General features: G+C 40.5%; 1 protein-coding gene across 3 annotated transcripts in view; it reads left to right on the plus strand.

Moving 5' to 3' along the window:
• The window catches only part of TTC27 (tetratricopeptide repeat domain 27), a 174,602-nt gene that overhangs the window by 82,996 nt on the left and 64,822 nt on the right, over positions 1-26,784 (plus strand). For 2 of the 3 annotated variants that reach the window (XM_006131309.4, XM_006131310.4), the window contains exon 11: positions 25,906-26,001. The exons of the other annotated variant lie outside the window; for it this stretch is intronic. In XM_006131309.4, coding sequence (XP_006131371.2) covers positions 25,906-26,001 — 96 coding nt within the window. The remainder of the gene's footprint in view (positions 1-25,905; positions 26,002-26,784) is intronic. 3 annotated transcript variants of the gene reach the window in all.

A 26,784-nucleotide genomic window follows, 5' to 3' on the forward strand; every position in this document is an offset into this window, starting at 1 on the left:
GAGAGGCTGCTTTTGTCTGCTGTTCGGCAGCCTGTTGCTCAGGGGAGGGGGCAGCCTGTTGCTGGCAGGGGGGTGGGGGTGGAGCAGCGGGCGTGGGGAGGCACTTTTCCTCTGCCCGGCAGCTCTGCGGGACCGAGGAGGAGGAGGAGGATCCTAGGACCCAGGTGAGCGAGCCCCGGGAATGCTGCTGCGCATGTGCGGGAGTTGCCTCACCCCGTTCGTATCTAGGGATCCGACGTAAGTCGGATCCACGTAAGTCGGGGACTGCCTGTATCTAAAAGGGTGTCACAAGGAGGAAGGAGAAAATTTGTTCCTCTTGGTTTCTGAGGACAGGACAAGGAGTAATGGGCTTAAAGTACAGCAAGGGAGGTTTAGATTGGACATTAGGAAAAAATTCCTAACTGTCAGGGTGGTCAAATATTGGAATAAATTGCCAAGGGAGATGGTGGAATCTCCCTCTCTGGAGATATTTAAGAACAGGTTAGATAGACATCTGTCAGGGATGGTGTAGACGGAGCTTGTTCCTGCCTTGAGGGCGGGGGGCTGGACTCGTTGACCTCTCGAGGCCCCTTCCAGTCCTATTATTCTATGATTCTGTGAATTCAGGAAGTAATTTTACAGTTTCAAACTGCTACATCAAGGAGAGTTACAGCTTCTTGTTGGAGTTGTGGGTTCACTGTATTGAGTTTGGGCAAGAAGTGTTCCTTTCTGCTAAACCCTAGGGGTGTGTCTAGACTACAGGGTTTTTTTTTTTTTTTCCCGAAAAAAGTGGCCTTTTTTCAAAAAAGCTTCCTCTGCGTCTAGACTGCTGCCACATTCTTTCAGAAGTAAATCAAAAGAACATGGCAGGCTTTTTTGATCGTGGAAAACCTCGTTTTATGAGGAATAACGCCTTTTTTCAAAAGTGCTCTTTCGAAAAAAGGTGCTATGTAATGCAAACTGCTTTTTCGAAAGAGAGCATCCAGACTACATGGGTGCTCTCTTTTGAAAAAGCAGCTTGCTTTTTTGAAAGTACCAGTTGTAGTTTAGATGCTTTCTTTCGAAAGAGGCTTGCAGTCTAGACGTAGCCTAGAGGATCAAACTAGACAAAACACAAATAATTCTAGTAGCATGTTACTGACTCTTGGGTCCCTGAGTACTTCCAGTTAAATCACATGGCACTTGGCACCTACTTTGTTCCTTCTAATAAGCAACTACATTCTTGTTCAAGGATCTGCTCTCCACTAAACCCTGGGAAAAATGCAACGTAGCAGTATGACACTGAACAGGATTTTCTGGAGAAAGTAAGATGTTCAGAAACAGTCATCCAGAGGCTTCTCACAACCTATAAGCCTTCTACCACACAGCTATATTCTGCACAGTGGAATAGGTACATCATTTGATGTATGGAAAAGAATACCAGCCGACTTGTCAGTATTACAGTTTCTGCAGGATATTTCAGCCAGCTTTTTTAAGTGACAGGCCTCTTATTTTGGCATTATATTCGTGAACATTTTCCCAAAGCAGCTAAAAAAAATTAAGCCTCCCAATTTTTTTCAGATGTGTCATTTGGAGCCTTCACTCAGATTCCTTTAGAGACTCGCCATTCAATGACACTGTCTTTTGTGGTTATCTTACTAGACGTTCTCAGCTTTGAGACTTGACTCTCTGAGCCAAAAGTCCTGTTCGTGGAAAAACAAAGTCTTGTTAGTGGTCGCAAACTGGTACCAAAAGTAATTGCAAAGAAGAATACAGTTATCCATAGCTCCCAAGGACATAGTACACACATTTCCCCTCCCCCTTTCCTCCCGCTTACACACCTTAGGTTGAAGGAAAAGATGATGATACCTTGATTTTTAACAGGACTGAACTATTGAGAAAATCCAGATCCTTGTTCCTAATACATTCAACCCAGCTGCAGGGAATAGAAAGCTACCCTAGATTTAATATTGAACAGAAAAATTTTATGCAGCCTGAAAATGTCTTAATGCCTCCTGAGAATCTGCAGCCAGATGAACTACCAAATCTTAGAATCTGCACACACAAAGGCTTAAAGCAAAGCAAGCTGGGCTGGTAAAGTAGAGCACACTACTCACAGTGCATTACTCACTAAAAGCTCTATAGTGTGCTTTAATTTACTGTGGCTTGAAAGGCTAACAGTTTATGTTCACAACACAGCTTGCTTTGCATTAACTCTTTGCACTTTCTGAAAATGTCTGTGCATAAGTGGAGGAAATGGACAAAATGGCTACTTTGTCAAACATATATGCCTATGCTAGATGCTACAACAGGGATGGGCCAAAGGGCCTCCGCTGGCTCATTCCAGCCCTCCAAGTGGGTTGATCTGGCCTGCAGAGGTCTTCCTGCGGCCCTACCCCAGGCCAATTAGGGCCTGGGAGCAGAGGGAAGCACACACAGTTTCCTCTGCCTTGGAAGGAGCGAGCAGTGCTTAGAAACTCCTGATTGGCCTGGGGGCAGAAGGGAGAATGCGCTAAGTCTTCTCTCACCACTGGGGGGAACCTCTGAGGGGATCAAAGACTTCATGTGCTTCCCCACCCCTAGACCAATCATGGTCTGTGAGTGGGGAAGCAGAGAAGTATCCTGGCCCTTCCCCTTCCGTTTGAGGCTCCACCCCTTCCGGCATGGCCCAGGGCCACTTCAAAAATTTCTGAAGTGGCCCCCAGTAAAAAATTGCCTATCCCTGTGCTACATTATAGAGACACTCAGCTTTTGGCAGGAGAATACCTCACACTGAAATTGTTCATCTGCTCAAGTCAGTATTGATCATGTGACCTTTTTTCCTTTTCCCTTCTCCACACTTTTCTTAGACTGGTACTAGCTATCCCATGAATAAAGGACAGTGGGCAAGCTACTCAGGACAGAAAGATCCAGACCTGTGATTTCTCTTTCCTTGAGAGAGGTGGATTCATTGACATGAAAACATACAGGTGCTCACTCTCTCTCTTAGTATTCCAAGTGAGATGTACTACTATTGGTTTAATAGCTGGGAGCGATAATTTTACATTTTGCAAGATTTCTTTCTGGTTAGGAAGCAAAGGGGCCAGTCTACAGTGCATTCTTAGCAATTTAATTGATAGCTCTGGGTGCTCTGTAGACCGCAGAGAAAATATCCAGCCCATAATTAAAAGTTTGTGGACATAATTATCTCAAAAGAAGAATGAACAAGTGAAATACACCCTTTTCCTTAAAAAGGAAAATGATCTAATAAGCCACTCCTTCCCTACAAGTTAGCCAAGGCAAATTTAGATATTTTTTAATTAGTCTCAGATTACATTTATCAACAAAATACATTGTTAAAGCAGACTAGGAAATATCTACCATGAGTAGATTGATCGTACGTTAAGTTGTCAGTTGCTTTGAACATGGAAAAGTGTACACTAAGCATTGACTGAGTGAGCATCCTGCTTAACTTTGTCCAGAACAGGAAACTTGTTACTTCCTTTTCAGCCTATGTGAAAAATAATGCATCAGGCTGTTAAAAATGGCTTCTTTATTATAATATGCTTCATTAGGGTGGTAACTAATGATGACAGTACTACAGATTCAGTAGATAATATCGTGGGAAGTGCTGTGTTTATCCTGTTCTACTCTCAGCTAGAAATCGGAAAAACCTACATCAGATGTTCATGAGTGACCTTGATCTATTCCGTGTCAATTGTGATAACTAATGCTTTAGATTTATGTGGCATTGATTGTTGAAATAATTTCCTCCTGTCCACTTTCTTCTCTCCCTCGCCCCTAAAAAAAAAAAGAAAAAGGATTTTTTAACTAAAAGACACTGATCGCCTAAATTAATATTATAGTGGTGCCAGAGTGCCTCCATAATAAAGGTTGTATTCCATTAGCCTTCCTAAGCCTGCTAAAATATATGTGCTTAGTTGGATTCCTTTGAAATTTGGTGTGCAGATTAGGGTTAATAATCCAAACTTGGGTCATTTGAGGTAAGGATTGTGGAGAGATTAAATCCTCTAAAATAGGCATTTAAAAAAAAAAAGTTCCTAATGACATTTTTTTGTTTGTGCACAGAGCTGAAGATCAACTGTTGCTCTGATGTGGGTCAAAATGACCTCAACTAGTTAGTGAGAAAAGATAGCAAGAACAACATACATTTAAAACATGTACCACTGATTTGGCATTAATGTCAGCACATTGTCCTCAACTAAATAAGCAGTAAGCACCCAGGTCTTTGAATAGGCTAGCATCCTTCGCTTTGCAGTTATCTTTTTGCTGCAATTACTAAAAGCAGGTCTGTGAGCATCATTCCCCGATGCAGAGATCTTTACCTCCTCTGGTATGGTTGTGTCTCTCTCTCTAGGTCTCGCTGAAGTAACTGAAGAGTTTGGCATCTTTTTTTATTTTTGTGGAATTGGTCCCCACCACTGGAGATGCCCTACTAAGCATGCTCCATGTGTGTCTGAACGTTTTTCTTTTTGGTTACCGTGTAGTCCCAAACTAGCTAGAGTCGGGACAGTCAACAAAAAATTGAGTGCTGCTGTTTAAACTCTTTGAGAATCAGTGGACACTGTATGGGGTTCTCTGCTTGGTGTGCCCTTCAGGTTCCCTGTTTTGATCCTTTGACCTTCTGACTTATCCGTGATGTTATTGTTTGTCCTCTGTAATTAGTTGAATACTGAAGCTTGTGGATCTTCCTTAAAGGCTGAGGGGGATCCTTTAGCAATGGGCAGGCTTAATATAGGACTGCTGTTTAAAAGGAACTGCAACAGAAACATAAATATGTGAGCACAGGGTTTAACTGAATGTGTATACGTCAGGCTCCAATATGCATAATTTCAGTGGAGAAATTTATATGTTGGATAATTAGCAGGACACAGGAGTTATATTACAAAGAGTATTGTCAGTAATCAGGTGGAGTATGAGAGCCTTTCAAACTTTTATTATCTACATGCTGTCAGCCGATGGTCAGGGCAGTGTGTGTGTGAGACACCCGCGTTTTTAACTGCTGGGACACAAGGCCCTGTCGCAGTGGGCAGTCTAGAAGAGACTGACGGGTGCCCTGAGTTTAACATCCGTGTCTTAATCCGCTAGGATCGGGATCCCTTCGTGGAGGGCAGCCAACAGGCTGACAGACACCCCAGAGTTTATAGGAAGAGCTTATTACATCTCAGATTTTAACTGCTAGGATACAGGATCCCTTCGCAGCGGGCAGCCTAGAGAAGGCTGAGATGCCCCTACGGATCTGTCCCCTGGAAGCGACACTATCCAAATGCCCAGCTCTTCCTATATCTGTCCCTTATGACCGGCTGAAGTTCTTTTAAATTGCGCTTGGTTCTGTTACAGCAACTGAAGGAGTCAGGTTAAAGCTTAATCAGTTACAGGTTTATTAAACAAGCTTATAAATCATATGGTTACAATGGCTGCTGTTCTATTTCTTAACTGCTAGCAAATACAGATCTTATGGTTACATAGGAAAAAGGAAGATAGAGAATAATGGTACCAAGTGACAGCTTATTCTTTAAAGAGCTCTATTCTATGCATGCACTAAAACAAAAGGACACATACGGGTACAATTTTTACCCCCTTCTGCGTCGCTCGGTCCCAGCATGTCAGGCCAGGATCGGTCTCTCAGTTCCTCGGAAAGACAAAAATACGAGGTGGGGGTCCCCGTGGACCTCGGGAGGTCAATCACCTAACCCGACCAGCAGATAGATAGTAGATTGACGCTCAAAGTGAGTGTGCTGCTGGACCCGTCTTTATACCCATGGGGTTACGTATTTCTCTTTCTTATCTGTGATGCCAAATGGTGCTGGTCTGTCTTTGTGACGCCAGTTCTTACAAGGGAGTTGTGAGCTTAATTTACACTTGTAAGAGAGATAACTAAATTGGGAGTACTGGGCATTCTTTTCTCAGTGGGAGATTCCTCTCCCAGGGACGACTGTGTGTGATTGTATCAATATAGGTGCCAGCCAGGGCAGTTCTCGCAGCCTTGACATCAGCTTATTGCCTTAATCGTTCTTTCTCATATCTATGTTTTCAGCTTACCCAGGGTCAGATGAGCCGGCATATCCTGGCCTCGCATCGAGGCTTCAAAGGCTATGCTGATTTTTATTGCTCCTTCTCTGCCCTGTATACAGGCACTTCAGAGGGGCAAGCAAGATGGATGTGACAAGGGGCAGCCTGTCTGGCTACACATACACGCCAGGTAAAGTGAGACTAGTTGGTGTTGGGCAAGAGTGTGCAAATACTGGCCCGTGGGCTGGATCTGGTCTGCCAAGGTTAGCTTCTGGTGGGCTCTCACCACTATATTTACCTGCACAGCCGCAGATACCAGCAATCACAGTTCCCATTGGTTGCAGATCGCCTTTCCCAGACAATGGGAGCTGCAGAAAATGGTGTGCCCGTTCTGCATCACTTTCTATCATTCCCATTGGCTGGGAATGGCGATCCGCAGCAAATGGGAGCTGCTATTGCTGATATCTGTGCCCTTTAAGGTAAATATAGCAGTGGTGGCTCACCAGGAACTAATCCTGGCAAACTACTGCTATGTTGTTGCCCACCCTTAGTGTTGAGTGTAGCTTTACAGAGTAATGGGGGCAGTAATTAGCTCTGCTAATTGCTAGGTGTGTGTTTGCAAGATCTGTGAATTACTTAGATGTTGTGAGACTGCTGTGATGATAATTTGGGGAGATGTGTGTTCCATCCTTTTGTGTGTGAGGAAAGGCAGTCAGTGTATGTTTTTGTCAGGATGCAGTATGAAATTCTATTGAGAATTGTGTAGGTAATATCAGTAGCAGAACACAAGGCTTTTATTACAAAGGACCTTATCAGCAAAAAGATGGAATATAAGAGGTTTCTAATGCTTTATGATGGCTAAGTGAAAGTGTAAGTTGAAATGGTATACTATAAGTCTATGTCTACACTGGCAGCTTCTTGCACAAGAACATTTGTTCTTGCACAAAAACTTGCCTGGTGTCTACACTGAACGCACGTTCTTGTGCACGTAAATTTACAGTATAGCGTTGTAAAACAGGGCTTCTTCCGGAAGAGTTATTCCTCTCCCCACAAGGAATAAGCCCTCTTGCGCAAGAGCTCTTCCACAAGAGGGCAGTGTAGACAGGCAACATGAATTTCTTGCACAAGAAGCCCCTATGGTTAAAATGGCCATCAGAGCTTTCTTGCGCAAGAGAGCGTCCACACTGCCATGGATACTCTTGCGCAAAAGCACGTGCCAGTGTAGGCGCACTCTTGTGGAAGACTTTTTGCACAAGAACTCTTCCGCAAAACAGTTCTTGTGCAAGAAGCTGACAGTGTAGACATAGCCCCTGTGTTAAGGGATTTGTAAAAGTCTGTGATGTGTTTCTTAAATTGTATGAGTGTGGTCTTTCTAGAGAGTTGGCCAAGATCTGGGACCTCCTTAATCTTACAGTGCCAGAGGCCAATGTGGGTATGTGCTAAGTGGATATTGAAGCATTGCTCAAACTGAGCAGAGTGAAGGTTCCATAGGCAATCTTTTTACCCGCTTCTTTTTTTGTCCTTGGATTAAATTCTGTGGATAAGAGTTAGTGTTATAAAAAGAAGTGAAGAGTTTGTTTATTTCCGCGTTCGTGGGGTTGGCAAAGTAAAAATACATTTGCTATCAAGACCTAGTGGGGCATTGCTAAAATAGGGCAAGCATGGACAACCTTCACTATATATTTCCTGGTTTTCAAAAGTTTTGCTCAACTCAGAGTTGTGCAAAGGGGACAACATACCATCAAGTAGCTCTTGGTGTTAATGTATTTTTTGCCATTGATCTTTCAATTAGTTTGCTAATGTCAGAAATGTAAAAGTGAAATTTATTTCCAAATTCAAGGCTTGGACTCCATCTTAAGTCATTTTAAAGAAATTTTCCTTCATATCCTAAACCACCATGTTTTTCAATATCCTCCTAAGGAGCAAGCCCTGGACCAACATACTATAATTGTCAGTATCTTCCTGTATTTCAGAGGTTTGACACAGTGAACCTATGCAGGCAAACCGCAGAAAATGTATAGCCAGTCCAAACATGCCGCTGCTGCTTTGAGCTGCCACCTTGATACAAATACCTTAAGAATTCTCTTTCCCTCACTGTAGTAGTCTATTGTATATAGGTTACCATACAAGAATTAGAACTAGGTGATTTGTTCCTATTTGTGTTACCAATTTTACTCTGTAGCCTTGAACTGATTATTTAATTCTCTAGTTCTCAGTTTTTCCTCATCTGATAATTGTAGCTAACAATAATACTGCAACTTTGTAAAGCACTTTGAAATTTACAGATGAAACGTGTACAATTTGTGCTAATGTTTCTGATTACTTATAACTGTTTGGGCAACTTCTTATGAATTAGGAACAATAGAGTATTGCAGCCACACACCCTGAAAATTTAAGATTTTTATGAAGGAGATTTCCTGCCCATTGGTTTATTAAAATCATTTTTAAAAATTCTTTTTGAAAGACATTCCTTTACTTTAGAATTTTGGGATTTTTCACAGCGTAGATAATTACAGAGGATTTTGTTGTCTAAAACCATAGGCTGTACCTGGGTTCTGTGAGGAGAAGTGTAAAGAGGAATTGTAAGTTGGTCACATAAAGTGGGAATAAATTACCCAATTTAAGGAAAGAGGGGGGAGATGGATGCTAGAAACATTGTTGTTATAGCTGCCTGGCATTTTTAAACAATTAAAGTACATCAGAATCATCAATTATATTACCAGGACACCACTGTGCCAGAAAAGTAGGGACTGTGGAAGACACATCAGAATAATGGTGAATGTATGGATTACCTACTTGTATATCCAGTTTAAGAATTTGGGATTTTAAATGAGACAGTCCTCTGAAATAAGGGTCATATTAAATATAATAGGTAATTGGTGTTCGTTAAACCAGAAACTGTTCTTGTAGTTAGTTTAGTACATATTGAAATGAATTTAGTTTTGTTCTGAATATTTCTTCCAGTAAATGAGATGATTTATTGATAGTATGCTGTGCTTCTTTATCCATTGCAGGAAATAAGTGGTCAACTTGGTTTTGATTTTATAAGTATTTAAAGTGTAGTAATCTAAAAATAGAGGTATATGGAATAAATTGTAGACTATATAAGGTGAAAAAGGGTAAGAATACATTTGTACTTAACTAAGTAAATCTTAAGTATAAGAGCACTGCAGATCTGTGGATATCAGTGTATCATGATTGTGACGCTAATGCTAATACACATGTTGTATCAGTGCCAGGCTCTGTTGTTAAATCTCAGCCTATCTTGGTGTACATGCTAATTAGTTTCCACTACTGTATAAATATAGTATGTTGGCTTTTTAATACAGAAAATTCTTGACTTCCCACAGTGGTCTAAATCTAACTGTTAGGTGTGATTTTAATTCAGAACCTTCCTTTCAATTAGCAATGATAATTTTCAACAGGAATAGTAGCTGTAATTTCACATAAACTTGGATGTGGAAAAAGAAGCCAATCACATTTTCTTCAAATATTATAAAAACTGAAAGAAATTGCACTCAGTTTTAGAAAATAGGGAATAATTAAAGTCTTAGCCCCTTATATTAGATTTTTTATCATGTAGGTCAGCATCACAGACAACCACATAGCAATCTCAAGTAGACATATTTTTTAAACGTCATTTGAAAATTAGAATGGATTTAATTAGATCAGATTTAGCAATACAGTTAGAAGAACAGTGTGATATAAGCCTCCCAGATTTTTAGGCCTACATCCAAAGGATCAAAATTACTAGGGTGGAATGAAGTGGGGAATGTTATAATAAAGTATTAAAACCAGTAACAAATGTTGTCAGTGGACAAATAATGAAGAAAAATAAAGTTCATTTCTTTGTAGATAAAGGTCCAGAAAATAGGAATGGAATGTACGGTAACCATATAATCACTGAGGGGAAAATAGTTTTTCTTTTTTACTAGTTTGATGACAATATCAGTTTAGAAACTGAATCTAAAATGAGTCTGTAAATGAGATGCTGGAGGACTAAGTTATAAATGCTCTTCCCAACAGGCCTGCCAACAAAAACAGAATCTCCAACATTCCAAATGACAAAAATCTATCATTTATAAATTACAGGGAAGGGGATTGTGTGTATGAAGCTAAACTGTGGTGACTGTGTGTGGTTATAGCACCTGTAAGGTCTGGAATGTGCATTTAATAGACATATCAGTTGGAAGCAGCTGCTTTGGAATTCAAACCCAAGAGCAAAGGGGGCTAGATGTAACTTGTGAATAGGGACTCGTAGGCTGAGCTAACTCAACTTATTTTTTCCTTGTCTTTCCAAATCCAATGACAGTAATAAAATCAAAATACTTCCTTCTGAGGTTCCCAAATTGGTCTGTTGAGCAGTTTGTACTGCTTCATTGAGACCTAGCTGATCACTTGTTCCCTTCTTTGTTTTCACTTTATTTTACAGTTATCTAGTCCCTTAATTGTATAGCATCATAACTAGCTCAATGCTGCAAATGTCTGTATTGTATTATTTGTGAGAAAGCTCAGGTGATATGTCATAATATCCTATAGAGGCTTTGAGCAAGATGCCCACCAGGCCTAAAATAGTCATTAAAATTTTAAAATATTACAGGAAAGCATAAAGAACTGAAATGTTTGTGGATATTATACCCATTTTAATGTAATGCTTGCCCACATTTTGCTGATGTAGAGTTGTATGACCATTTAAGTTGCCTAGAAATAGAAGTATGCAGGTAATGATTCTGCTCCCCAGTAGGACTCTCCACTTCATCATGAATCCCTTTTTTTCCCCTCTGTGTGTATATTACACAGATAAAAACAAGTCACATTTGTTATGTCGTGGGGAGTTTCAGAGCATAGGAAGAAATCAGTGGAAAGGCAGAGAGCTAGAGTAGGTGCAAGTGTCCATTTTATTGCATAGCACAGAACTCACCAGAACAAGCCCAGACTAGCTGAGCTGGACCCCAGTGACCTACTCAGTTACCATAACAACAAGATCTATATCTACAACCCAATATACAACAACATTCAGCGACACTTGCAACAGTACCTTGGTGTGTTTTTCAGTATCATATTAAATTGGGGCCACAGATTGCTGTAGTGATGTCAGTTTAGCGGATTTGGTAAATGGGATAAACCAATGGAAGGGCACTCTCCCGTTCACTTCAGTATTCCACTTTAATTTTATTAAATCAAGTTAGACTCTGTGTTGACGGGAGAGTTTCTTATTGACATCACCTGGTCTAGACATTGCATTGTTGATGTAAGTTTTATGTCAACTTAAGTTACATAACTTGTGTAACTTAGATTGACGGACAGCATTATTGACTGTATACAATGCCTCAAGAACCGTCAGCATTGACATGCAAGCTGGGAAGATGCAGCTAATGAATAGTCTTCTCGGGAGGGCTGCTCTGCACCAGAAAACCAGAGGCAGAGAAAAGGTGATTGAGAGAGGTGGAAGTGAAGACATCAGAGAAGAAAATGCAGCAGGCCTCAGGTGCTAATAGCATCTGGCCTCATTTTCTAGCCCTGGGCTTTACACCTGCATTGACTGTGGCAAGCACTTTTACTCAAGAATCACTCTTCAGTCACACATGATGCTTTAGTACAACACAGTAATTGCATTGTTTTGGTCAGGGCTAGGCAAAACACGGCCCATGGGCTGGATCCGGCCCATCAAGCCATTTGATTCAGCCCATGATCACAGAGAGCGCCTCAGTCACACTCCCTGCCTGCCCAAACTGCACGTACTGCTCAGGAAAGCCAACTGGGGCCCTGTTTCAGTGAACAACAGAGAGCCCGCTGGTGGAAGCTGCCTGTTTGAAGAACAAACAGTGCACAAAGTACTACCTCACTCACGTCGGGTTCGTAGCTATTCAGATACACATGGCCCTACAGCCAGCTCCTCTGAATGTCCTGCTGGGGCATGGAAGGTAGGGAGTCTATTGGGCTGCTGGCAGGTAAGTGTTTTCTGGCCAGAGCCTGACTCTGATGTCCCAGCACTTTTGCCCCCTGCCCCTGTACCTCACATAATCCAAACCCTCTGCCCTCTTCCTGCACCCATAACCTCTCCCAGACTATTTACCCCAATCTCCTGCCCTAGGTCTCAACCCCCTCCTGCCCTGTGTTACAACCTGAACCTTGCATCCTCTCCTGCACCCAAGTCCCCTGTCCAAGGTCACAACAGAAACACCTGCCCGGGGTCACAATCCCCTCTTTCACCCAAACTCCCTTGCAAATCCCACATCCCTTTCTGCACCGCAGTCCCTTACCCAAGATCCCTTCTGCATCCAACATCCATCAAGGGCCACAAACTGCCTCCATTAATATCATGGGAGAGTGTGGCTGTTGACCACTTGTCAAATTTTTGGAGTGAACCCCCCCATCAAAAGTTGTTGCCCACCCCTTTTTGATACTTAAACCACCACTGTTTGAGATGGAATGGTGCCATTACATTACCATGTATCGTGTGTTTTCTGGGTCAGGCTCAGCCATTGAAAGAATGTTTTCTGACAAGTAAATTTTCATAAAAGTTAACTAGATATCATTCAGTTTTTCATGTGTGTTAAGACAGCATGTTTGGGGAAAATGAAGTGTTGTAAAGAGGAAAACTAGTAACAGTCTCAAGATGCTGTCTGAAACAGTTTGTTCAAATGCAGGACTAAAGAGACTAATCTTTTTTTCCTGTTCTGCACCTTTTTAGACCCTCCAAATCAAAATAACAAAAGATGTGTTGTAATTGAATGCAGAGAGTAAAAATGCAGGTGCAAAAGAATGTTTTCAGAAGCTTGCTTTAATTTAATGTGTGGTGTAGTAGCTTGTTCTCAGATTGTCTAATTAGATAAAATAGATGAAAATGGTTTTTTCCTTTTATGAATTCTTCAGAATAAAAGTAATATTGATTAAAAATGAAGCAGTCATCCTGTTTCAGGGTATGTGGTAGGTCAAAAATCTAATTGAAATACCTGGAAAATGGCATATTGACTTCATTTTGTAGACTTATTACCTGCATAAAAGATAGGGTCCTGTCAACAACGAAGTATCTACTTACAAAGCGAGAATCAGGAAATGAATAATTATTTGACAGATAATCATCTCTTGGCTGAGACATTTTCCACTGATACCTTTTTGTTTTCTTTAATTACTTGTTGAATGCATTTGTCTTTTTAAAATGCATTAATCAAATTCCTAGAGTTTTTAATGTTTGTACTTTTAAATTGTACAAGCTATTTTGCAATCTCATAAGCATTTATGAGTACAGAATCTTAATTTTATTAAATCAAGTTGACATGAGGCTCTTTTCATGTAATAGTTTACATAAAGAATGCTTTGATATTTTTTATGTATTTTTCATGAATATATTATGAGTTCGTTAAATGAAGTTATGTAAGATTAGGTAGGCTTAAACCATGTAATAACAGAAAAATTGCACTGCAGTTCCTTCTGACTTTTCCCTTCTGGACAGTGTAAACACAATAACAGGTGAAAAACATAAGGAGGCATGACTTTTTATTCAAATCATATACATGTACAATGAAATAAAAGTACTTAAAATTATTTTAAAAGAAGATTGATTTGGCCATCTCATTGTGTCTGTGTCTTTGAGGATGAACTCGGTCTCCCAAAGAATACTGCTGTTATGCTCTAACTCAAGTGCTTGGCATATTTTTTTTTCAGAATATCTCTATTGTAATGCCTAACATGGGGAAAAAGTTGCAGTGCAAAGCAATAAATGGTATCTGACATAAAATCAGTCAGGTCTATGCTACATTTTACCTGCTAGTTTCTGCTTTCTGACCAAAAGATAGATACAGGCCTTGAGAAAACAATTATTTACCTACGGTCTTTTCTTAAAGGAGATATCCAAAACTTCAGGGCTATTGATTTTGCAACTGTTGGAAAATCCCTACATATAAACAGAGTAAGGGGAATTATCCCAAATTCTGTTTAGGGTGATGCTAAACATTTCTAGTAGGGTTGTTAGTTAATTACAGTTATCTCATTCAATTAACTAAAAAATAAAATCACACTGTAAGGCAATAGAATTCCAGTTGAAACGTATTAAATATTTTTGATGATTTTCTACATATTCAAATATATCATCCATTACAGCACAGAACACAGTGCTTACTTTATATTATTTTATTGCAAATAGTTGCAGTTTAATATGATAAAATAGTATTTTTCGATTCACCTGATACAAATACTATAGTGCAATCTCTTTATTATGAAAGTAAACTTACAAATGTAGATTTTTTTTTTTGTTCTACAACTGCATTCAAAAACAAAACAATATAAAACATTAGAACCTACAAGTTCATTTAGTCCTATTTCTTAGTCACCTGAACACGAGAACAGGAATTCACATGGCACTTTTATAGCTGGTATTGCAAGGTATTTACATGCCAGATATGCTAAATATTCAAATGTTCCTTAATACTTGGTCCAAAATTCCAGAGGATGTGCTTCATGCCAGTGATACTCTTTACATTTTCAATGTGTTAATTAAATTTGTGACTGATCACCTTTGGGGAGATCTTCTGTTACCTTTTACCAACATGCTGCTATACATTTCAGCTGCGTCTACACTGGCATGATTTTGTGGAAATACTTTTAACGGAAGAGTTTTTCCGTTAAAAGTATTTCTGCAAAAGCGCTTCTAGATTGGCACGGATGCTTTTGCGCAAAAAGTGCTTTTGCGCAAAAGCATCTGTGCCCAGTCTGGACGCGATTTTGCGCAAGAAAGCCCCGATCGCCATTTTAGCCATCGGGGCTTTTTTGTGCAAAACAGTTCTTCCCTGTCTACACTGGCCCTCTTGCGCAAGTATTCTTGCGCAAGAAGGCTTTTTCCTGAGCAGGAGCGTGAAAGTATTTGCACAAGAAGCACTGATTTTGTACATTACAAAGTCAGTGCTCTTGCGCAAATTCAAGCAGCCAGTGTAAACAGCTGGCAAGTTTAGATACAGTCTAGATGCACCCCATATGTTATAGCAGTCTTGGGTGATGACCTAGCACACGTTTGTTTAAGAATACTTTCACTGCATATTTGACAGCTTAACCTAAGGTTTAGGAATATGAAGTGCTGTCCAAAATAAGAAAGGAACAAGATGTGGAGAATGCTTTCGGAACTCTTAAAATAGCAACACAGCAATGCAGAAACTGCAGAACCACCAACAAAGAAAATCAGCCTTCTGTTGATGGCATCTTATTCAGATAATGAAAATGAACATGCATCTGTCCACTCTGCTTTGGATCATTATCAAGCAGAACCCATCATTTGCATGGATGCATCTCCTCTGAAATAATGATTGAATCATGAAGGGACATATTTAGTGCATCTGGCATATAAATATTTTTTGATGCTGGCTACAACAGTTCTATATGAACACCTGTTCTTACTTTCAGGTGACCTTGCAAACAAAAACGAGGCAGCATTATGTCTTGCAAATTGTAATCAAACTTGTTTCTGAGCGATTGGTTGAACAAGAAGCAGGATTGAGTGGGGTTGTAGGCTCTGAAGTTTTATATTGTATTTTTGAATGCAGTTTTTTGTACATAATTCTACATTTATAAGCTAAACTTCCAGAAGAGAGATCACATTGCAGTATTTGTATTAGGAGAATTGAAAATGCTATTTCTTTTGGGGGTTTTTACAGTGCAAGTATTTGTAATAAAAAATAAAGTGAGTTCTCTGCATACTGTCTTGTAATTGAAATTAATATAGTAAAAAATATTTAAATAGAATGCTATTTAAGCATGATTAATCATGCTTTTAATATTTTAATTGCATAAATAATCACAATTTTTATCACTTGATAGCATTGATTTGTAGCGCTAAATAAGGCATCTGACCCCAAGAGCGGTATCATACATGCCTAAGGCTGGCCTGAAGAGGTCCGTATGTACATTCTTTTAAATCCAGAGAGAAGAGAAAGGACTGAGCATCTCTCTTGGTTTGGCCTTTCTTGGCCCACATCATTCATGTCCTTGTCCTGAGCTCTCTGTCAGTCCTACTGACACTTTCACTAGTACTGCATAAGAATCATTTGGTATCACTGATACTGTATCAACATTAACAGCACAGGCAGAAGTGTTGCAGTGAAATATGCCACAACAATTTTGCCTGCCAAATGTGCCCAGCAAAGACACCTTATACTGATTTAATGCAGACACTGGGTATGAGCTAAGAACAGAACGATGGGAAAACTGTACTGTGTTGTCTGTTGACACATACCCAAATTCAGGAAGGTATATAAACATATGCATAACAAACTTGTAATTCCATTGACTTGAAAGGTTACTTGTCCTTAAAGGTGCTCAAACAGAGCCATAATTGTGACACAGGATATGCCTGATCAGTACATTAATGCATATGAGAGAGCAGAGAATTTCACCATTGTTTTAAGGTAAGTTCTGGTATTAATGAGAATTTATTAAAACAATTGTATATAAAATATGCAAGTATTAATATTAAGCTATAATGTTAGCTTCTTGTTAACATTGATTTAAGAGGAACATTAAACTATTGAATATGTACATTTTCTACACAAATTGTTCAAGTTCATAACAGTATTTACCTTTCAGTTTGGAAGATAAATTTTTACACATGCATAAGAACAGCAGAACTTTAAAGTGTGAAAACTTGCATATTGCTACTGCTCATTGTGGAATAGTTACTGTCAGGGTTGGTTTTTTTGTGGTGTTTTGGGGAAACAATAACTCCCATAAAAATATAAGTGATTTTACATATGGTAAGGTTCACACCCGTTAGTATGAAATTTCTGTTAAATTTGACACTGCATAGTTGCTGGTGGATCTATCAATTGGGTTTAAAGATAGTTTGTCCTGTCTGTCAAGGCATAAGTAGGGCATAAGACTGAATATTAATGAATCCATTGTAAATACTTTTGTTTTGTGATTCTTTTAATAAAGCTGCATTCTGGACTTCTGTTTCCAAGCATTGAAATCTAGCTAAAAGTGGTGTGCGTGCGTGTGTGCGTGTGTGTGTGTGTGTGTGTGTGTTGGTTTGGCAAATTTTAAGTTATAGGATTAAAAAAGTAACAAACACACAGCTGCAGTTTAAAACATTATTTGAGAAGCAGTATTAAAGTGAAATGAAAGTCATAATACAAATGCTCAAAGGTACAGAATTAGATTTTGCATGCATGCACTGTTTTTGTTCTCATTTGGAATCTTGCTGAAGGAAACTGTCCTATTGTTTCCATCTGGGTGAGGCTACAGGAAACTGAAACTAGATCATATTATGCAAAAGTTCGGGGCTTTGTTAAAAAGGGATGATGACCTTAAGCTCTAGAGATGAGGTTGCAGTGCCCTTATAGCCTTAGTGTAGTTATTGAAGTGTTACATGTGTTACAATAATCCAGGGATTCTTGTTAAGAATCCCTGATTGTAATGGTTCATGAACCATTCTTAATACAGTCATTTAGGATTGCAAACTTCCACATTACCAGAAACCCATAAATTGGAATGTTTTTCAACTGAGCCTGGTTTTAGGTTGGAGGTTGGTTGACTACTGCAATTTAATGACAGTGCTAGAAAACCCAATCTTTTGCTTTTGCTTTCCAAACTGCTCTCAGCCATTAGATTTACCGTACAACTAGATTTACTAATTTAATTTAACTGACTTTAAAGCAGCTCTCATAACATTTAATCTTATAATGATACTGCGGGACTGTGCCCCTTGCTTGCTACACTCACCAACCTCCCTCTCTCTAGCCGCTTTCGCAGCCAGAGAACCTGTTAATCTTACGCTGAATCCAGCTGTGCTCTCCATGACCCCAAGTCACTTGCACCCTTCTCCGCTCCAGCCTCATCACACCCTGGACAGTCCACTCTATCTGAACATTCTCGGCTCATCTTGCCCGCTTGTGCTTTCCAATCGCCAGCCATACCTCCCCCCCCACACACCCTTCCCACTTCTGCGCCACCTTCCAATAAAATACCTCATTCACATGCAGAATTCAGAGCCTGTCCTGGCAGCTAGCACGGGTCTAAAGAGAAGTGTGGAGGCAGGAAAAGGGAATAAGGGAATTTGTGTGCAGCCGTCTTGGTCTTGTTAACAAACTCAGAGTGAGGACAATGTTTTCTTCCACAGAAGTGACCTGACAGGAAGGGCTATGCTCTATGGGCTTGTGGGCCTCACGTGAAAACAAATATCAAACACAGTCAGTAAAACTGGCCCCCACTCCAAACGGATCCCCTTTGTTCCAGGTGCTCCTGGGCATCCGGCTTGCTAGCGAGAAAGGGCTGGGTTATGTGCGATTGGCAAGATAGGGAATTAATTCCCTGTTCTCTGTGACCAGTTATAGTCCATCATTGCAGGACAGCAATGCTCCAGATGTGCCCTTTCAGCTGGCAAGTGAGTTCCTGCTACTGGGACATGGGACATGCTCCATGGGGACAGGGCACAATGGAGATACATGAAACCATGGGGGAGCCCCTAGCTTTACGTTCCTGTGCCCTCCTGAGGACCAGATTTGGGTCATGCAGGAAGAGTCTGGTGGGGTAACCTGGGCCACAAGTCCTTATCCCGGAGCTCCATGGCCCACAGGCCACCCCCTTCCTTCCATCCCTACCCTCCACCCGGTCTCAATTCCTACACCCACCATTCCCCTCCTTCCATTCCTATACCCCCATCTCCCTGCCTCCATTCCTACACCCACCATCCTTCCTAACTGCTCCCCACACTGCCCATCCCCCTCTTTCTATCCCTAACACACCTTCATCCTACATTCCTAAACCCATCCATTCTCTAACATCTCATCACTTCTACATTGCCTATACCTATTCCCACTTCCTTCCTCCATTCGTACGCCCCCATCCTTCCCTAACTCCTCCTTTCCACACACCACCACTGCTCATCCCCCTGCCTCCATTCCTATATCCCCTTCACCCCAGCCCTGTAGATAGAGCCAAATGTCAGGAAAAAAACCCCTCTTTTGCAAGATCACGTATTCCTCGTAAATTGAGGTTTACAGGGTCTTGTGAAAGAAGGTTTTTTTCCCCGACATTTGGCCCCGTCCACATGGGGCCAAATAGTAGCAAAATCTCTTCCACAAAAAGTATTGGAAGTAGATATGCAAATACGAGCATGGTTTGCATATCTTCCAGGAAAAAACAGCAGTGTAGCCATAGCCTAGGAGTACTCATCTGATGAAAAGCTTCAAGAGGTAGCAGAGCTAATCTGTACAGGATAAACTTAAACAACAAATAGTCTGGTAGCACTTTAAAGACTAACAAAACGTGTAGATGTTATCATGAGCTTTCGTTGGAACATCCCACTTCTGCAGATGACTAGAGTGTTGGATGTCCAGAACTAAAATAAATGGGGGGGGAGGGAGGAGAAGGAAAGAAATGGAAATGTGGGGGCAGAACAAGAAGAGGTAGTGAATATAAAAAATATCAAGGGGAAAGCCGAGCTGGAATGTATCAGGAAAAACAAGATATCAAGAAAGCGAAGGTATTTATTTCTTGTTTTGTTTCAGCCTTCACTGAAAAGGTTTATGATGACCAGGTATCAAAACAATTAATATTAACAAGAAGAAATATAAGCCAAAATGGGTAAAGAAAAGGCTTAAGAATATTTTGATATATCAAGTTGGTAGGGTCTAATGATATTCATTCTAGGATACTTAAGGAACTAACTAAGGCAATTTTGATACTGTTGGGCAATTATTTTTCAAAACTCATGGACGTGGTAGAGGTAATCTCTCAGGACTGGAGAAAGGCAAATGTACTACCTATCTTTAAAAGGAGGGGGAAGACAGAGGTCTGGAGGATTATAGACTACGCAGCCTAACTTTTTGATATCTGGAAAGATATAAAAGACATCTGACTTTGATGTGGCCTGGGTTGGGACCTCCAGTGGACAGATCTGCTGCTTTGTTTTTTATTACATAAATAAATACTTCAAAGATTGCCTTAATTGTTCTTAACAGTTTCAGATTTTTTTTTAATTTGTTTTATCACAATTTTCTAGTTAGATTCCTTGTCTTGGTGGGACACCACATCCTCCACCCTATTACAGGTATTGAGCTGTATGCAGTACTCCAGGCTGTCTCCTGTGCCCTTGTTCCTTCTCGATCAGAAGTCCTTGAGGACTTTGAACTGAGATTCAAACCAGGGCACGATCAGGCTCATCCTGTACCAGCAATATCACCACCTGTAAAGTTCAAGCCAACAGACCAAGTTCCATCATAACCAGAGAGTCAGCCACCAATGTTAGTCACTGTCTCACGCAGTGACTGCATCGACTGCATCTCTCTGAGTCCATCAGCATGAATGGATTGGACTCCTTAATTCCAAGCAAGGACAGAGATGTATCGTATGCCAGAGGATGTCTTTCTGTTCCTGAAACTCAGTTTCTCCTATTAGCAGGACCTTCTCTAAGCCGGGGTATTTTGACTCTACAGTCAATATATACACTTGCTCCCAAAAGAAAATACCACAGGCAGCCCAACAAACCTAGACTGGTGACTAAGTAGTTTTATCATTATCCATCTTCTGAGTCTCCTACTAAGAGACCAATGATACATAAGTTTCATCAAACCATCAGTGTTGCCAGTACTATCCAGTCCCCACATACCTTTTAAGGATCATTTAGTACTTTACCCCACAAGAAGTTAGTGCATTCACCAAACTCCACCTATAATGCCTTTAGGCCCTGGCTCCAAACGATAAATTTTTCATTCAAACAGAACATAAATACCACAGTAACAGTTCATTATGAGTAACATCTCTAACCTGGTTCAAGTGCTTCCATCAAGTATGTGTGGTCATTCCCTTCCTCTCTCTTCACTTAGGACAGTTACCGCAAATGCCTTCCTCTTAGCCTGGGAAGCCCACATGGATGGCCACACAGCAAGGGGCACTTGGATGCCTTGAAAGGCCAAGATTCATATCCACCTTTTGGAATTTGGGGCACTCTGATAAACTTGCAAGTTGTTCTGCAATTTAACCAGTCCCACTATGTCCTCAGTATCAGAGAATGTGATGATCATCTTTTATATCAACAAACTGGGATGGCTGGAAACTATTGCATTATTTTTAGAAGTTGTCACTTTATGGAACTGGTGTATCAGGGATCTCATCACTGTCAGCACCTTCCTCTTGGAAACTTAGAATGTGTTGGCGGATCCCCTCAGTAGGAATTTAATCATCAATCACAAGCAGAAGCTCTAGATCTATACTCTCAGATACTTTTCCCATCAGATGATTTGAGCTATGCCTTTCTCCCTTATTGCTCCTGTTTCAGGTCTTACGGAAGATTTGTCAGGAGAGGACATGTAGCCATTAGCTCAGAGCCGTAATGGTAGAGCCAACATAGCCTAAATTTCCATAAGGACCAGTTCTCTTTTACCACATTTGCAATTCACCCCCATGGCAGTTGTGAAGTATCACATAAACCGATTATCAATTTACCTATGTATTTGCCCATATCTCTGCACTTGAAGAGGAGACCAATCCTCATTCCTTTTATGTAAGATGCACTAAAGCCTTTTTCCTACATTGACTAAAAAAAAATCAGAAGATTTCCTAGTATTTCTCACTATAGTAAAAGGAATTCCAGGTCAAGTTGAATTCTCCCAGAGGACCTCTAAATGGATCTCTAGTTGTTTCCTGCTCTAATCTACAAGAGCACAAATAGCCTCAGTGGCATTGCTTCAGGATGCATGTCTATTTAACATTTGCAGGACAACTTTGTGATGTTCCATATATGTGTTCATGAGATTCTGTTGTAGTACAGAACTCAGCCAACGATGCATCCTTTGGGGGAGTGGTTTTACAAGCAACTGTACCACCTGCATCCATACACCCTCCTCTTCTTTTATGACTGCTTGTCAGTCATTCTTATGCAGAGGCTATTCTAAAAGCAGAGGTAGAAGTCTCACAGTACAGCTGCAGTTGGCTCAAGTTAGATGACTCAGGTTTGGGCTTCAGGTTGTGAAGTTGGTGTGTAGACATTCAAGCTAGGGCCCAACTTCTGATATCTAGTGCAGGTGCAGGACCAAAACCCAAACATCTGGGCAGCAGCTTTTCAATTTTGAAGCTAGAGCCCCAAGGGCCTGAGCCAATTGACCTGGGTCAGTTGTAGGGCTTTATTTCTATGTAGCCATACCCATAGATATTAGCACAAGAAAGGTAAGGGGTTTTTTTTTTTACCATACTGTAACTTGAGTTCTTCAGTATGTGTGGTCACTATCTCTATTCCAATACCTGTCCACCTTTTCTTTTGTTTTGGGTCATAATTAGATTCATGGTAGAAAAGGTATTGGAGAGGCAGTCTGTCCCACCTTTTATGTCCTCAGTTGGAAATGCAAGGGCATATGTGCACAGCAACAGGGATACTACTTGAAAGAATTTTTCAACTCTTGAGTGCATGCAGTAGAATACAGATAGGGACCACTCACCTCTAAGAAGCTCTAGTTGCTATATCAGTAACTTTCTCTTATACCTGTTTGTCTTAACTGTAGGACAGAGCTGATGTAATAATTGTTTACATGTGTGGTCTGGACTATAAATAGAATTTGTGTAAAAGAATCTTCTAAACTAATAGTAGTGTAGTATTAATCATACATACACATATACAACATACATACAACATGATGGGGCGTATGGGCATGAATACTGACAATTTGAGGGAATGTGATATTGTCCATTACAAGCCCAACTTTTTGTTACCTACTTCTAATTTTCTTCCAAAAATCATTTCCATATGAATTCTGTGAAGTGTGAACTCCTGACAGGGAAAAACTTTTGGGGAACATTTTGATGTTATTCTTACAAAACATTTTTTATATATGAAAGGTGGTTTTCCGGTGGCAGAGGGGAGGCTTTGAGTAGCATCAAATTTATATTTACAGTCCAGGCTCCATATTCAAACAAGTATTAAATAGCTTTTGATCAACATAGGAGGTTCTACAATCAAGGCAAACAGGCATTGGTGAAAATTACTGATCTTGACGGGTGGGCTGGCTTGTTAGGGTTTATAGGGTGTAACTGACACTTTTAATTTTATTGGTAGATTAGATTATATGGGCAGTCTGTCATTGACAATAACAGCAAGTGACCATAGCAATCTTAAATTGTAAAATAAATTTTGAATAGTGACCGCTGTTTCTTAGGGCTTGTCTATACTGCCACTTTACTGCACTGTAATTTTCTCACTTGGGGTGTGAACAAACACCACCTCCCAAGGACAGCAAAGTTACAGCGCTGTGAAGCACCAGTGTGAACAGGCTCCCAGCACTGTTAACTACTCGCCTGGCTGGTGCCATGGCTACCTATAAATGTAGACAAAACCTCAATTATTGTAAAAGTGTTCAAAGTTAGTTATGGGAGTTACCAAAATAAATATAAGTGATGATGTGGTATGGTCTTGTCTTGGGAGATTTTGGTGGTAACCCATTTAATGAGTTACGAGTTAAATGCTTTATTTCTGAATTTCTTTATTCCAATATTGAATATGACCTACCAAGGCACTTTTACGGAGCTTATTGCTAAAATACTTAAGCACTCTAGAAAGCATCACACTTTGTTTTGTTGTTTTGATGTCACACCACCTCTGTTTCAGGGTGGGCAACCTTTTTGGGGTCAGAAGCCACTGACCCACAAATAAATCAGTCAAGGCCACATGGAAGAAGCAAAAAACAAAAACCTCACAACTGAGAAGCAGAAGGATCCTCCCCCACATTCCCCTTGCACACCAGAGTTTTTGTGGGGGACAGTCAGTATAAGGGGAGCGGCAGCGTATGGTGCCGCTTCTTCCCTCCCCCAGGCAGAGCCTGTGGGTCAGATCTGGCTTTGGCTTACCTGACTCCAGCCTGCAAGGCTCGGGGCTCCCGCCCTCCCCGCCTCCAGGGGAAGCCAGCGCTTGTACTCCAGACCTGTGGGGCACTTGCAGGGGTGGGACAATGGGGCTGGAGCACCAGTGGGGCCTCCCCAATGCTAGCCTTTGGCTGGATGCAGCTTCCGGGCCTTAGGTTCCCCACCCCTGCTTTAAAGAATAGTTATAAAATTGTAATTTTTGTGTGAGATAATATTATGTATTCATAGTTTGACTGTACATATATTTTGAAAAATTGGAAAAGATACACTGAAATACATGAACCCTTGATGTCCATTCACACAGTCTGCACAGACTGAATGGTCCATCACATACCAGTTCTGGAACAGGATTAATCTAGAAAGAGATTTTGAAATGGAAGCTAGTCCACTGTACCCAGATTCCCAGTTAGCTGTCCAGCTTGATGTTAGTCAGCAAATTGTCAAGAGGAAGTATGGTACAGAACCTTTCTGTTTACACAGGCTTTTCCTGAAGGCAGTGATTATGAAGGGAGTGGGAGAACAGGAGGGACAAGTTGTGAGCGAGAGATCCTCATTTAGTTTTGATGACTTTTTGTAAGTTTTTATTAATTTACAGTTGGATGGTGAGTTTTCAGCTACACAGTAAGGATAGGATTCTCCCTCTGCACATGCTAGCCACCTTTTAATTTTTAAACATCATTTAGAAAGATATAGCTCAGAATTCTCCAAGTGAGCAACAATAGCAACCCCCTGTTCTTAGAACGCACATGGGAACACTTAAATCTATGAATTATAAGAACTGCTGTGGTCTGTTCTATTTTTCATATAAAGAGCTTTTAATATTCAGATACTTCCATGCGTATTTGAAAAAGTGGACAGAATACAGTCATTACTTTTGGGGGCAGGGAATCTTTTTTTTTTTTTTTTTTTTTTTTTAAATAAAAAGAGCCATATTGTAATGCAGCTTTTTATTTACATTAAGTTATTTCCAAGCAGCCACTGTAGAAGGTTGAGTTGATTGGGACTTTTCTGATGAATCCTTTTGCTTCCAGAAATGTCATTACTTCAAAATCGTTGCTTTCTTCAGGCACCCATGTCAATTTCAATGAAATTGCAATAAAAAAAGCATTTTGATAAAGTTGGAAAGGAATTCTTTGGTGTTGTTTGAAAATTACTTAATATGAATTGAATTTTGAATTTACACTATTATAAATTGTAATATATAAAATAAAAAAGCCTAAATCAAAACAAAATGTTTAGATTTTAGTGAAGTAGAGCACTTAACACACAACTAATCTTTTCCAAAACATTTTGGAATTATTTTGGTTTTGTTTCAATTCAGAGCAAAACCAATCCTCAAAAATCACAGAATTTCCCACAAAATAGAAATTCCAGTTCCCACACAGCTCTTATAAAATGAATAACACACGCCTGAGGAAGTGTTCAGTTTTACTTTTAACTTTTGCTTTACTGGAATGTGTACAGAAACCAGCACTTCTAAATAATGTCAGAATACAGTTTACAGTGTAGACCATGGTTGGTTATCTTCTTTATCTTGTTGTCTCCTTTCCTCCTACTCCAAGCAATGCTTTCCTCTGTCCTCTTAGCTACTTGCACATGCACCAACCTCAAGCAAACTTCTTTTATAGCCAGTCTGAACTGGTTTTCTTAATTACCCCAGGTATCCTAATTAGCTTAGGCTGGCCTGATTCTGCAGGCCTGGTCAACCAGCCCCAGATGTCCCACTGCCCCGATTGCCTCTGTTGGTGCTAAACCAGCCCCTCCCTGTTACCTTAGGAACAGAGATCTCCTCTGTCTGAGGCTTATGTCTCCCTTTCCCTACTTTTTTTTTATAGCCTTCTCATCTGACCCTGTCACAGTTTGTTTTAGTGTGCAGCGGAGGGTTTAAATTAGATAAATTGTTTTGTATATACGAATAGTCCATCTTAATAAAAAGTGTCCATTTGCATCTCATTAAAGCATCTGATAAGTTACACTTGAATACCCAGTACTCTTACAGCTGGCATCTTCTAGCTTATATAAGGAACCTAGCATCTCAGGCACATTTTTGTACTTAAATCTAAATAAATAATAAATGACTATGCTTTGTACTTATAGGCACTTGCAGATCAGTTTGAAGACAAGAAAACATTAGTATCTGAACGACTGAAGATTTTCTACAGTTGTCAGGTGCCTCCACACTGGGCCATAGAGGTACAAACTACATTATGACATTTACTCTAGATACCATGTTCACATTCTTTTTTCGATATTGCATGCTATTTTGTGAAGCCTCAGATCCTCGATGCTGCATTGGAAACCCACTGTGTGCTGCATGTTACCATATATAAACCTAACAATATAGGAATGTGCATAGATTTTTAAAAAGATAGTCTAGAATTTGATTCCTTTTATGCACCCTTTTATACACGTTTCTATCATGCACAGAATTGACTGGTTACTTAGAGGAATTTGCTTGCAAAATAACTTTTCTGCACAGTCCTTTCCTTTTTCGTTTCAATGGAAAACGACATAGGAATTTTTCAAACCGGGCCAGATTATGCAAGGGAGTTTAGGGGCTGCATCCGAAAGGCTCCTAATTGCTGAGGTTCTACCTGCTGCGTGGGAGGAGGAGTCAGTTTTATGCTCTGCTCTTCTCCCTACCTCCACCAGGCTGGAGCCACATGTATCACCGCTAACAGCACTTACCTGTAGGTTCCACCCCCTCACTCCTATTGGCCAGGAATCACAGACAATAGGAGCAGCAAGGGGAGGTGCCTTCAAGTGCAGGGCCATGTGGATCCACCTGTTTCCCCTTCCCCTTTCCGGAGCTGTTCCAGGTAAGTGCTCCAGTCCCTTGCTACTTCATGACCAGACCCTACAGCACCACCCCTATCCAGCTCTTGCACTGAACCCTTTGTTTTTGACGCACCACAGAGCCTACAAAATTTACTAGCCCCAGCCACACTGAAAAGTTAATCTTGCCCTGCCTTTCTT

Source organism: Pelodiscus sinensis, chromosome 3 (genome assembly GCF_049634645.1).
Source record: "Pelodiscus sinensis isolate JC-2024 chromosome 3, ASM4963464v1, whole genome shotgun sequence".
NCBI classification, from domain to species: domain Eukaryota; kingdom Metazoa; phylum Chordata; order Testudines; family Trionychidae; genus Pelodiscus; species Pelodiscus sinensis.